Source organism: Dicentrarchus labrax, unplaced genomic scaffold (genome assembly GCF_905237075.1).
Source record: "Dicentrarchus labrax unplaced genomic scaffold, dlabrax2021, whole genome shotgun sequence".
Taxonomy (NCBI): Eukaryota; Metazoa; Chordata; class Actinopteri; family Moronidae; genus Dicentrarchus; species Dicentrarchus labrax.
The window spans coordinates 16419744-16434224 of record NW_026136706.1 but is presented as its reverse complement, the minus strand read 5'-3'; the positions used below and the strand labels follow the sequence as shown (position 1 = coordinate 16434224).

General features: G+C 39.8%; 1 protein-coding gene across 8 annotated transcripts in view; it reads left to right on the top strand.

The window, feature by feature from the left end:
* zmp:0000001200 (dedicator of cytokinesis protein 9) overlaps positions 1–14481 on the top strand; it is an 80403-nt gene that overhangs the window by 47057 nt on the left and 18865 nt on the right. For all 8 annotated transcript variants that reach the window (XM_051403812.1, XM_051403810.1, XM_051403808.1 and 5 more), the window contains exons 6-24: positions 1661–1756; positions 2511–2645; positions 5833–6007; positions 6916–6968; positions 7730–7804; positions 7912–8052; positions 8899–9111; positions 9355–9477; positions 9970–10052; positions 10498–10620; positions 10846–10925; positions 11041–11228; positions 11392–11457; positions 11893–11985; positions 12094–12217; positions 12340–12458; positions 12633–12719; positions 12888–12977; positions 14185–14300. In XM_051403812.1, the coding sequence (XP_051259772.1) occupies positions 1661–1756; positions 2511–2645; positions 5833–6007; positions 6916–6968; positions 7730–7804; positions 7912–8052; positions 8899–9111; positions 9355–9477; positions 9970–10052; positions 10498–10620; positions 10846–10925; positions 11041–11228; positions 11392–11457; positions 11893–11985; positions 12094–12217; positions 12340–12458; positions 12633–12719; positions 12888–12977; positions 14185–14300 (2180 nt within the window). The remainder of the gene's footprint in view (positions 1–1660; positions 1757–2510; positions 2646–5832; positions 6008–6915; positions 6969–7729; positions 7805–7911; positions 8053–8898; positions 9112–9354; positions 9478–9969; positions 10053–10497; positions 10621–10845; positions 10926–11040; positions 11229–11391; positions 11458–11892; positions 11986–12093; positions 12218–12339; positions 12459–12632; positions 12720–12887; positions 12978–14184; positions 14301–14481) is intronic.

The window sequence follows — 14481 nt, the reverse complement described above, 5'->3', positions numbered from 1 at the left end:
AGTATTTGTTGTCTTTGGAATGGCTCGTAGGAGTGCACAACATGGAAAGACACTCAGATTTGATGGGAGTCTTCAAAGGCGATACAAAGCTGAGGCTGAAATGTTATCTAACATGCTATAAGGTCACGCCGCCTCACAAGATGTATGAAGATACTGACCTTCTCTCTTCACTTGATATGTCAAACTGCGCCTCCTATAGGCAACAATATTTGAAATACATGGTCTCTTGTGTCTTTTTTCCCCCTTTAACTGTGTGTTAGTTAATGCAGCTGTAATTGAGGGAAGTACATTCTTCAGAGTGTGAAGCTGTGCCAGGTCGTCACAGGTCAGGGTCTGTCCTGCTCATCCTCACAGTCAACCTCTGTCAAGACTTCAGCAACAACTGATTAAGATCCAAATCACCCTTCATTCAACTCGTGCCTCTCCCTCTGGCCTCCAACTCTTCACCACTGCAAGATTTTTTTAAACACAGCAGATGAAAGGACAGGATTTGTACTCTTCCTCTAAAATCCCCAGAATAAATCATATTTTTTTTTATGATTGTGTGTTCTGGATCACGTCAAACATTGCTGGCGTGATTTAGTTCATCTTCTTTTTGTCTGACTATAGTTTAGTAACGTAACTCTTCACATGCCCTGACAAAAGTTTTGTGGAGCAAATCGGAGTTTAGAGCAAATAAACCCAGTAATTTGTCTGCCTCTCAGGGAACTGTTGAATGTTGTCTAGACATTGATGAGGAAAAATAGGTACTGAACCTTTCCAGATGCTTTTCAGATCACTCCACAAGGCACATTGAAAATATTATAATTCCTGCCAGCACTTTTAAAAGCCCCTTTTGCTTTATTAGACTGAGCGAAGAAGAAGTGGTGCTGGACCAGGATGGAGACATCTTGAAAGACCATTCACTCTCTGCATTGTGTGAAATTAGTCAGGGGTGCAGTTCCTCCTGTAGTCTTTCAGTCGGGATAGTGTAACTGTAAATGACACGTCTTCTGGCTGATCTAAACCAGGACAGGGCTGTAGAGTTTGTCCCTGTGTCTTCTTCCTTCATTGCTCGCCTAATTGGTTTATTTTTACAGACCGTGATAGCTGGTGGCTCAAGTAGCTTGGTGTTTGGTTGAAGGACGTGATCTCATGCTTTCATTCACCTTATAAGTGTGAGACGATCGGGTCCATGTGTCATGGATCCTGCTCTGAAGATGGAGATATTTATTTTGTTTAACAGTCACAGTTTGTTTAATGTTCCTCTGCTGCTTGTTTGGACTGAGACAGACCTACAGGTTGCTGCGCTCTGTGTCATCTCCAACCGCAACATCAAAGGTTTTCTGCACAGTGAGGCAAGGCTTTGGCAGGGTCTGTTAGAAAGCACTGGTGATATGATGATCCACTGAAAAAATATTCAAATTAATTTATGTTGAGTCTTCCTTGAAGTAAAATCTGCCAGTGGTTTTAACATATAGGTGTGTTTTATCTGCATTACTCTTTATTTAATTAATTATTTAAAGTATGGAGTAATTTCCCCAGTTTCTAACTATTGCAGCTTGTTTCAAAATAAAATAAATATGATAATGATTTGCCTCCTTTTGGTACATTTGTGAATTATAGTATATGGAAAGACTGCAGTGTGTATTAAATTGTCTGATGTCTGTGTGTCCTGCAGGATACGGCCTCCCTAGGATCCCAGAAGGGAGGGATTTCCAAGCATGGCTGGCTGTATAAAGGCAACATGAACAGTGCCATCAGCGTCACCATGAGGGTGAGACAGTGGTGATACATGTAGAACTGAAAAGATTAGTCAATTAATTGATTATTTGATCAGCATAAATAACAACTGTTGACTGAATCAGCAAATATTTTCTGGTTCCAGTGTCTCAAATGTCAGGATTTGCTGATTTTCTTTGTCAACAAAATACCTCTGGTTTTTGGATTGTTAGTCGGACGAATTAATCAATTTCCTTGGCTGTCTGAACTTTTATCAATTATCTGGCATTTTATAGAGAAGATGATTCATTGATTAATGGAGAAAATAATTGATTCATCTATAATTAAATAACCATTGTTTGCAGCCCTAGTTACATTACTTTAGAAATTACTAAAGCTGCAGTGTATTCTATGTATATCATGTACCTGTTACACAGTAAAGTTAGATTCAGATATTTTAGTGCCATTGTGCTTTGGCAGTGAAAGTTTTTCCTCCAAGGTCTCCTCCTCAAGTCATTTTATCTATCACAAATATTTTCCTTAAATCAAGTCAAATCACTTTTGTTTGTTTATGTACTATAATCATAAATTTGATTCAAAGGGCTTTACAATCCATACTGCATACTCTCTGTTCTTACTATATCCATCCAAAGTATGGAAGGTTTTAGTTATTGCCTTTTTAGAAGCAGGCTGCTTTTTACTCTTAACCTTATCTTATATTGTATAAAAGTAAAATGCACATGGCCAAAACATTGCATTTTGTTTTACAATAATTAAAAGTTCAATATAATTTCCTCTTTTTATTTCAGTCTTTCAAGAGGAGGTATTTCCATCTAACCCAGCTCGGGGACGGCTCTTATAATCTGAACTTCTACAAGGATGAGAAGATCTCCAAAGAGCCCAAAGGAACTATTTTCTTGGACTCCTGTATGGGTGTGGTTCAGGTACGCTCTAAAATATTCCAGTCATCTCTGTCTCGAAGACAGTGATTGTTAAGCTGCGATGACCCTGGATGACACATTACCCTGCTTTGCCAAATGGGAAATCCCTGCTGACACTGTGGTAGCACAGGGTGTGGCCTTGTTCCTCGTAGAAATTAAAACACCTTAAACTGAAAAACGACCATGAAGTAGCAACTTCCGCTTCCCAGTTCTCTTTCTCTATAAGTGTATTTTCCATAACAAGAAAAATCGCTATAACAGGGAAAGTTTCAACACAAATTTCACTGATGGACTGCTGCTGTAAAGTATCTTGTTCGTTTCCCTGAAACCTGAGCTCTCTCCTCCCCAGGGTCAGGCTTTACTGCTGACTCTCAGCTGGTGAAACGAGGTGAATGCTGAGGTCTCACTTCTGTGCACTTTCCATCAGCCTCACAATCAATGCCACGTGCAAACATCTGAACGTAGGCCAAGACTCACTGGGTGCATTTTCCTCTGTCTATCATCTCAGTGGATGGAAAGAACCTGATTTTACTGATGTGGCAGCTGGCATTAATCAGATATTTATTGGTGAATGAGATGGAGTCTCAGAGACTGTCTGATTGTAGAAGGGGGAGAGGGGTATTTGTGGTGTCTGTGCCGTCCCCCAAGTTCCCCGAACCTCCACACCACCCAGTTTTCAACCGCAGACCTTCACTCTGTTACATTCCTGAGGATGAATGCATCTCCTGGTTCAGTCGAGTCTGGCAAGAAACATACGAAGATTGCATTGCACTGTATTCTGTGCCATAATGTACATTTTTACATTTTTTTATGCCACAAAATACGTAAAGTTTATGTTCTTCTATATTTTATATCACAAACAATTACTTTAACCTTATTATAAAAGGATGAATAATATATATATTTTTTTCTTAAATAATTACAAGAAAACAAGGTGGATATTGTAAACAAAAACTATCCCGAAAACAAAACAAAAAAGAAAGTAAATAGCCATAGTCAGTTTCTTAATATTTAGTTTTATGAGTCTTAGTTAAATGTAAGGGACACAGATTTAGGACTATTTGTGTTCACAAAGGGGTACATGCTATTGTACGCATACTACAGACCAACATAGATCTACAGTGCATACAAGATCTGGATTGATGCTGTGATGACAGAGGATAGAGGAATACTGAGCAGCCTAGACTTCAACTGCCAACATCTAATAAATATCGCAACAGGACTCTGACCAATAATGGATTTTATGTAGACGCATAACATACTCAGAAACTTTTGATGCACATTACTCAAATTTATTTTCAGATGCAGGAAGTCCTACAGCCAAAAAACAAACCTCAGTTCTCTGTTGGACACACTACATAATGACGATACAGCTTCCAACATTTTTTTCTGCACTGACATTTATTGTCATTTAGATTTTATATATCTGCAAGAAACCCATTGAACTTTTAACGGTTACCTCACACACGTTGCGGTAACAGGCAGATCTCTTTGTTTGAAGCTATTATAAAGTCCATACCAGTGTCATGCCCCATTCTACTGGTTTTAAGTGAAAATACATTAAATTAAGGAGAAATATGTTGTAATTTAGTTGCTTATACGCTGATTACTATACAGATCCTAACAGTAAATCATTCTGTTGGTGATTATCCCACTACTAATAGGCACTAGAGCAGTAGCATTGCACAACCCCTTGTTTACCACATATAGTTGAGCAGTTTTCTGCTCTGTTGAAGTAACAAAGATCATGTGATTTTAGCTCAACCAGCAGAAACTGCTGTCTAAGAGTGGAACTGCAGATGTTTAACTCTGCAGCTGTAATGGCATGTAGAGTGACATCATACTGAGCCTCAAGCTGCTCCTGCGCTTTGTTAAGATGCCAACATACGCTCCAACACACTAAGAATTTGCCACATGTTAATTAAGAGAATGGCAGTAGGTTAACAAGGAGCAAAATGACTCAGAAATGTAAACTGATTAATATGGTTGAAGGTTTCATTTTATTTTCTATGGATTCACTGTTGTACGAATACTAACAATATTATAAAATATTTTTTAATATTTAAATAAAATAATCATCTTGACTCATTTCCCCTGAGGATGTGTGCAGTTTTATCGTCTAGAAAATTGATACATGTCCTCCTACCTATCAGATGATTAAGTCTGTTTATCAAAACGCCAGTTTTATTTCCACTCACCATGTTTACTCAGCCAGCCTGCAGATAATGAGTCTCCCTCCCAATCACTCCCACTCTGCTGTTTCAACATTGCAGGCAAGCTACAGTGATAACCGGAGCAAAACAATCCACCGACTGCTAACAATAATGAGATGACTCCCCTATCCCCCACTAAAGAAATATGGCTTGAATACTTTGTTAAAATGTTTAAGCAACAGACCCTGGCAGAGTCGCTGTGTCATGGCCAAACTGCAGCTGAATCAGCAGTATTAGGTCCTGAATGGGCTGTAATGGAGAAATGCAGAAGCACAAATGGGACAGTGACATCATGGCTGTTTGGAGGTCATAGTTCGGCTCAACAGATCCAGCTCATTTTCTGTTGACTTCACCCAGCAGCTCCATCACACTTTAGTCCCTGCCGTGGTCCTGGCAGAGCTGGAGGCTTTGTTATACAGATGGAAGTACTCTGTCCCTCCCTAACTCACATTGTTCCTTTGCTTTCTATGGCAGTTAAATTAAATTTAGCTTCCCATCTCTTTCCAAAACAGTGACTCACGCTTAGATTTTTGCTTAATAGTGTCATTTTAAGCCCAGGATATTGTGATAGAATATTTGCTTTGCATACACATTGATGTTTTTGTAGGCCCAATCAGCATAATGCGAGGAAGGTAGAGTTAAAGTAAAGTGAAGGTCTGATTTAGATCATAAAACTAAGAATCTGCTACCTTCTGGTGAGCTGGCAGATGTTAAATGTTAGCTTTGGATAGTGAGATGAAACATTCCTTCAGTCCTGCCATGTCCACAGTTGAGTATTTGATTTTTAAATGTGAAAAACTAAACTTAGTCAATCAATCATATAATGTCAGACACCAACACACAAGTCTTTGTTCTGATTTGTTGTTCTGTATTTTAAGTATATTTCTTATCCTCCAAGTTTGTATAATTATTTGTTTTGTCTCCCCCTCTTCTTTCTTCTTCGTCTTATCTCATCTCCCCCTGTGTTGTGGCGGCAGAACAACAAGGTTCGGCGGTTTGCTTTCGAGCTGAAGATGCAGGATAAGAGCACCTACCTGCTGGCTTCAGACAGTGAAGGAGAGATGGAGGACTGGATCAACACGCTCAACAAGATCTTGCACAGCAGCTTCGAGATTGCCATGCAGGAGAAGAGGAATGGAGACATTCATGATGGTGTGTATTTTTCCAGCACCTGATGGAACACAAATATGAAATGGAATATTATTTCATGCTAGTCTTGTCAAAATATTATCCAACTTCATGATGAGAAGTGATTTATGTTTTTCACAGGCTTCTTAAATTTGAATATTTTTTGGTTTCCTCAGTTTTTTGATTGTAAACTGAATATCTTTGGGGTTTCAGACTATTGGTCGGACAATACAGCAAAACAAGACATTTAAAGACACTTTTGGCGTTAGAAATTGACACTATCGTCGGGACAATTAATCAAGTAAATAGTCATCAGTATAATCGATAATGAAAGTAATCATGTATTATAGCCCTAAAATGTTATAAACCTTAATTAATGCAGTTGATTATAGAAGCTACAGTGGTGATATTTTGTAAACTAAGATGAAAAATGCCCTCGAAAAATAATAATCCACCATACCATCCAGTAAATCCTATCATTGCTATCAGTTTATTTACTCTGGGATACTGTGTGTACCTGAGGATGTTTAAATGAGGCATTCACACCCACATCCACTCACTTCTTCCTGGGCCTGTAGTCTGTGGCGATGTGATACCAGACCACCCAGGCTTTTAATACTCACCTCCTGTCTCATAGGAGGCTTAGCCATGGAGGAAAGAGGCTAAATGCCTCTGCACAAAACGCTCCACTAATCTTCCCTAACTCCTCAGGTTTTATTAATCGCGCTGTGCATAAGAAAAAAAAACGTTCTGCTTGAGCAGATCTTGAGACCTGCAGTATCTCCATCTCAATCCTGGCTGATTCTTGTACAGTTGAATTACTGTTTACTAAACTTTCACATGTCAGTAAGCGATTAAGGAGGTTTTACAACAGAAGGGGGTTTTGTTTATGCTCTGGCCCTCATCCAATGATTTCTTGCATTTTCCTCTAGATGATGATCTTGGAAAGTCAGACAGTTCCTCTGGCAGCATGGACAGCTTTCAGGTAGGTCCTACTTTCTCAGCTGGGTGCTCACACATTCGGTACATCCTCACATGGAGTTGCAGCATTAAATCGCTGATCCTCGTTGAAGTTGTAAGGAAGGAAGAGGGCCTCTTTTGCCACAAACATGTGGCTTGAATTTAGATTTAAGAGTTACTGGTTACACACCTAATTTCTTAGTCATTCGTTTGTTTTTGTAGATCAGATCTGACATTAAACACAGACCGCTTGTCATGTGATCCATGACAACTCCACTCTTCCATTCAGAGTATTTTTTGGGCTTCATCCAAAAATGTTTTCACCTGCTTCAAGAGTTTTGAACATTTTTGAGGATAGAAACATCTGCGTTTTTTAAATGATTTACTGACTGATAACTTGCAGGCTGCAGAAGTTTTTTTCTTTTCTTCCCTAAATGGATATTTAGTGTTTCAGAAGAAATCTCTTCATGCCGCTACAGCACTGAGTGGTATGCAGTAGTAAAGCCATCTGTGCACGGAAACTGATGGTAACAGTTAACTGGGAAACATCTTGACAGGTTACAGTGTGCTGCACTGAAATGTATGCTGGTACCACCTGACTCTCACCACTGAGCCTGTCTGCCCAGCGTGGTCAGCCTGTAAAAATATGAAGCCTCTTTCCAGATGGGTGCAAATGATGAAAAAATTAAATTTTCTAATGTTAAAACCAACTGACTGGAAATCTCTCAGACGATGTCAGACAGCCGAGGTTTCAATCGATTTAGGAAATGCCTTTCTTCTCCTCAGAGTTCAAGAGATATAGAGTCCAGAATGAGGAGCGAGACCAGATTGAAGCTGTTCACCCTGGACCCTGACACGCAGGTAATTAAATGTAAAACACATTTAAGTTCACTTATTTCCATGTAGTAATAAGATCCAACCTAACACCACCTAATGAAATGTAATACCTTCCATTGTGCTGTCTTTAGAAACTAGATTTCTCAGGAATAGAGCCGGATGTCAAGCAGTTTGAGGAGAAGTTTGGCAAGCGTCTTCTGGTGAACTGCAATGACCTCTCGTTTAATCTGCAAAGCTGTGTGGCCGAGAACGAGGAAGGGCCGACAACAAACGTAAGACTGGCCACAATAGTTCCTAAATAACAGAAATATCACCATCCGGTCGACTAAAGAGGGATAAGATGGTTTGTGAGAGCAGCCGGATGGACACCCCTCATTATCTGAGCTGCTGAAGGACTCCTGTTGGCATGGCAACCAGGCTACAGGCTCAGTAATGGCGAGCAATCTGTATAATGGAGTCTGATGTCCTGCTGTCTGTCCTAACATAATCTGTCTGTTAAAGACTCAGCATGCTCTGTCTCTTCAGAAACACGGATATTGACACACACACACAAACACATATACAGAGCAGATACTTTGGAGCGCGTTCAACCAGCTCCCTCCGCTGAAATATTAATGAAATAGCTGCTAGCTATACATTAGATAGGGGTCCACCAATCCAACTTTTTCCCTACTGTGATTCTGATACCTCAACACAAGGAATCTGCCAATATCGAGTACCAATACAATACCAGTGCTCTGTATCGTCTGCAAATGATTGTGATCGGTTTTATGTGAAGTAACATGATGTCAGATCCTGTGGTTGATGCATCCCGAACATTAGATACTACATAAGTACTGTATGATGTAATGTAAGTAGTGGTATATATTTTTATAGTTTAAAATGTCCTTACTTTTGTGTTGAAACTATATAACGCTGTGCACATTGCCTGTAGTGTTAAGTGTTTAGTTTGGCGTGTGATATTTTGCAAGTAAGACAGTTTAGTGATAGTTTGATACATATATCTGTACGGTGTGGTTCTGCAGACTGATTGACACAATGTGAAACAAATGCACAAGTCAAAAGAATCCTAAGCATCATCCGTCTAATACAGAGTTTCTACTCTCGTCCTTTTTCAGGTAGAGCCATTTTATGTCACCCTGTCACTGTTCGACATCCAGAACGGCAGGAAGATCTCCTCTGACTTCCACGTGGATTTAAACCACCCATCTGTAAGGGGCATGGTGCCCAATAACACCAGTCAGTATATGAACGGTGGAGGAGACACCCACCCTGAGGGCCAACGATTGGTCCATGGGGTGCCAGAGGCAACCATGCAGTATCCAAGACAGGTAGGTCACATTAAAAAAAATTAATAATTCAAACCAACTCAAAAGAATTTCATGGCAATCATTCACTCAAAAATTGTTGAGAGATCACTGTCCAAAGACAGTGCCAACTCTAGCATGCTGTTAGCAAGGCTCAAAAACATCACACTTGCTCAACAGTTGTTTTTGCTTCATATTCAGATCTATTCACATGCAAAATACATATTTAACACGGATAAACTTCCAACATTTTCCTTGTCTCCACAGGGAGTGTTTTCTGTAACATGCCCGCACCCAGATATCTTCCTGGTGGCTCGCATAGAGAAGGTGCTTCAGGGGGGAATCAACCACTGTGCCGAGCCATACATGAAGAGTTCAGACTCCACCAAGGTACTGACCCACCCACGAACTTTCATCACCGTCCTCCTCGGGACGCAGCATGTTCCCCCAGACTCAGCAGTTTCCGCCAGATTATTCCACATTATACACAGATAATCATCCTTGTTTTTAAGTGCTGACCAGTTGCACAGACTCTCAACAGAAGCATTGACTTTGGCTGTACAAATGTGGTTTTGCCCCCTGTGGTGGGCAGTAATGCGACTCAGGCAAGACAACATGTCAGATATGTTTTGTGTGCGTATCTGCACACAACACGGAAATCTGTGTGTTATTTTTAAGTGTGTGTGTGTGTGTCTGTGTGTGTGTGTGTGCGTGTGCGTGCATGCGTGTGTGCGCGTGCGCGCGCGAGGAGGGTATGTTATCAAAACTTATCTCTGTGTATCTGTGTTGAGACTGGCAGCATGCTGAATATGTTACAGTGCTGCAGGGCTGAGAACTTAAGTGATGAGGCTGAAACCACACTGTGTTCCTGTCTTCCACTAGGTGGCACAGAAGGTCCTGAAAAATGCCAAGCTGGCATGTAGCCGGTTAGGCCAGTACAGGATGCCTTTTGCCTGGGCAGCAAGGTACTTCATCTCTTCATTTTCTAACTGTACTGTATGTTCTCTCTATATATATTTACAGGTTTTCCTTTCAGTTTTCACCAAAGGATTCTCTGTAGTTGACACCCAGTCCACAGCCCGTACAGACACACACACAGACAGTATATGGTGCAGTCTTTCAGGAAGGACACAACAGTGATTTAAATACAAAACCTAAATCACATATTATAATTACATATAACATAAACATGTAATATGAAGGTACTCATACTTTGGGGTTCTTTTCAGTATGATTATCTCAATTGTTAACCATTTTACTAATCAGTTAATCTTTTATGTCATTTATTGAGCAAGACCATGGCCTTTAGCTGGTTCTACATTCTCAAATGAGATTTGCTGCTTTCACCATTTTATATCAGTGTATTAAAAAAAAGAAATATCTACCTGACCCTTCTTTTCTTTCTTGCAGGAGTTTGTTCAAAGATGCTTCAGGGACGCTTGACAAAAGTGCCCGTTTCTCAGCTCTTTACAGACAGGACAGCAACAAGCTCTCCAACGATGATATGCTCAAGCTGCTGGCTGATTTCAGAAAGTTAGTATTATAACTTGAGTAGTCTTGCAGATGTTCTGGGAAGGGAAATATGGAAAATATGTTCCTATAGGTTGTACTTTGGAAAATGCTAGTCAGTTTTGAAAATAAGATGTTTGCTCACATCTGTCAATGTGGTGTGCATATATATACCATTTGTCTCTGCTCATTCTAGTTTTTGGTAGACGACAGCAAAGGCTTAACTGGAGTTTATTTTCCTTTCCTCAGGCCAGAGAAGATGGCCAAGCTGCCTGTAATCCTAGGAAACCTCGATGTTACCATTGACAATGTAGCTCCTGACTTGACAAGTAAGGTCTCTAAATTTGCAGCCAGCATGAGAGATGAAAGCTGCCTTAGAGCAGATCGGTCACGTTGTCTGAAGGCTGTTTATTTATTCTCCCTCCCTCTTGCTTCTGTATATAGATTGTGTTACCTCATCCTACATTCCTGTGAAGCAGTTTGATGTCAGTGGGAAGACCAACATCTTCTTTGAAGTGGAGGAGTTTGTGCCGTATATAGCCAAATGTTCTCAGCCTTTCACCATCTACAACAATCACCTCTATGTCTACCCGAAGCACTTGAAGTACGACAACCAAAAGTCATTTGCAAAGGTATCACAAGCTTTTGTTGTACGGTGTTAATTTGCATGTGAACTGACAGGAGGAGGAATTATGATGACTTTGTCCTCCATATGTGACCTAAAAGTTTCCTGTAAACTTTTTCCCTCATATTGTGACTAACTGGGTCAGTTTTGCTCGTTGTGTTTGTCCTCAGGCTAGAAACATAGCTGTCTGCATCGAGTTCAAGGACTCGGATGAGGAAGAGGCTGTTTCACTAAAGGTAAACTTAGCTGTGTCCTGGAAGTGTCTCCAAATCCCCAAAGAACAGTCCCCACATTTTTTGTTTTATTTTTAATTTTTAGTATCAGTTAGTTTTAATAGTGGGTTTGCAGTTTAGTTTTTATTGATTAAAAATGTTTAGTTTTTATTAGTTTCAGTATTAGTTTTATTTTTTTATTATTATATTGGGGGTATTTATCAGGGGCAAGATTAAGTTCAGAATATGTATCACAATACACATTGATTGTCATGTAAACAGTCTCAACATATGTACCGTGCCTCTTCATCCTGTGTTGACAAAGTTGACCAAAATTTCTAATGTCTTCTTTTTATTTTTATTTCAACACCTAGTTGTAGTTTTTAGTTTAGTTTTAGTTGGCTATACTAACCTTGGTCCCTTCAGAGAAACTAACCAACTATTGTTATCCTTCCACAGTGCATCTATGGCCGACCTGGAGGACCCTTGTTTACCAAAAATGCCTTTGCTGCAGTATTACATCACCAGCACAACCCCGAATTCTACGATGAGGTAAGAAACACTGTGCCGAACGTCTCGAGACTCAGCGATGAGTGCTATTCATACGTATAAGTCAATGCAATTAATGACGGCATACTTATTTGTGCTCTTACTCTATAGTATAAGATTGAGCTGCCAACTCAGCTCCATGAAAAACATCATCTGCTCTTCACCTTCTACCATGTCAGCTGTGATAGCAACAGCAAGGCCAGCACCAAAAAGAGAGACCTGGTTGAGACTCAAGGTAACACACACTGCAACACCTGATCTCACAATAGCATCATTTTTAAAAATCTGTATTTGACGTTTACCTGTTTTCTTTCCAGGCTCTCACCTTACTGTCTTTGCTTCTATCTCTTCTCTCAGTGGGTTACGCCTGGCTCCCCTTGCTGAAGGATGGCCGGGTGATCATGAATGAGAGCCAGGTCCCTGTGGCTGCCAACCTGCCTGCTGGTTACCTCAACTGTCAGGAGGGTGCCAGTAAGGTAGAGTGCATTCTCCAGTTGTTAAACAGTGATTGCTTGGCCTGATCTACTTCTTGTTATTTCTTTAGTGCAAAGCTGATTTATGTGCAGGCTATTACTGCTTGTAAATATGTTTGAAGATGCCTTCTGTAGATATAATGACAGGAAAATTGTTGCTCTTTCTTTGTATTACAGCATTCAGGTCCTGAAGTCAAATGGGTGGATGGAGGCAAGCCTTTATTTAAGGTGTCCACTCACCTTGTGTCCACTGTCTACACTCAGGTTAGCTTTTGTTTTTAACAAACTGTGAGTGTAATAATACTACTGATTCATCTTCATCCTTCATCCCTTTTCTTGGTTTGTCACATCTGAATTTGTGCTGTGATTTCATTAAAGCACAGCTTCATGGAACTAAAACTTTTGTATTCTGACCTTTTTTGTCTCTCACAGGATCAACATTTGCACAATTTCTTTCATCACTGTCAGAGCAGTGCACAGGCGCCTCAGGTGTCAGGAGGAGAACTGGTAAAATACCTGAAGGTAAAACAATAAAAAGTATAAAAAGTACAAATACTGACTTAAATAATTGTTAACTCGCCAATTAATAGTACAGAATGCTTTTTGTTCAGTCCATTTGTCAAAATTGTATATTGCATATAAGTTAAATATTTCAAATTTACAGACATTTTTATTAGAATGATATACTTTTGCTTGATACTGTTTATTTCTAACAAAATGTATTACAGGCTGTCTTGTAGGTTAATTAACTGGTTAGTAGTGGCTGGCATGCTTGAGAGAAACTTAAAAGAGATAATGCTACATTGAGTCATATTTAATCCTCATGTTGACATCCAGTCCACATTTCAGTGTTGGCATACACTGTATAACTAAGTTCATATGCTCTGCAAGGATGCATAAATTGAAGATTGAGAACAAAATTACATATTTTTATACTTAAAGGGAAAGGTTAGACATGTTTTCACACTTTAACTTCTCTGTATTAACTTTCAAGTTAACCATAGCTCATACTCACCATGAAACCGCAGACCGTCACACTCGGTTGGAGCTGAATCACATGGAGATTAATGTTCTACTTTGTGTTGTAGCTTGCCAACAGCGCATTCTCCTGGACAGATTGCGCAGAGCTTTTTCTATTGCCGGTCATACAGAATTTAATTGTACCTTTCCTGCAAAGATCAAGCCAATACCAGCAAATCTGTCAAATGTCTACCCCTAGCTGGCATGATTCTTTCTCCATTTTTTGGGGGGTACTGGTAGCTCAGTTATCACTTTTTCCATCACTCATTCTCTTATTCCAGTTCGTGGGAATTGACATTGACAATTGACAGAGCAACACTTGGTCCAGTGCATCTCTTGGGCTCTAATGTCAATACAACAGTGAACACGAACAATGGCCAGAGGGTCAAACAGCGTGTCTGCCAAATGACTTGGCAGGGCTTGTGTTAGTTTCCTGTATGCAGACAGTGATGCACCAGTACCTACAGTCTGCCATGTTCCAGGCAACTGAAGCATACAGTGTGGGTGATTAGCACAGTGTTGTTCACTCATGTCCCCCTGTTGTTGTTATTTGATTAGTTTCTTATAATTTATTAACCTTCTCTGCTCTTTATTGCAGTGGTGAAGGAAGATAAAGTCACTGTTTTACAATTTTATTCCCCTCATTATACATAAAGACCTGTGTAGTAAAACTCTACATAAATGTATCACTGTGATGCTTCACCCTCAGAGTCTGCATGCCATGGAGAGTCATGTGATGATCAAGTTCCTGCCGACCACCCTGAATCAGCTGTTTAGGGTGCTAACCAGTGCCACCCAAGAGGATGTGGCAGTCAACGTCACCAGGCAAGTTTCCCCAGGATAATCATTGACTTAACAAAAGCTAATTAATTAATTATTAATTTCTTGTAAATTAGGAAAAACTAATTGACATAGAATTTGAAATACCACATTTTCAGCATTTATGTAGGAAAGATAACTCTGTGAAAAGCTGCTTTTGATGTTAAATTTACCATAAATTACAACT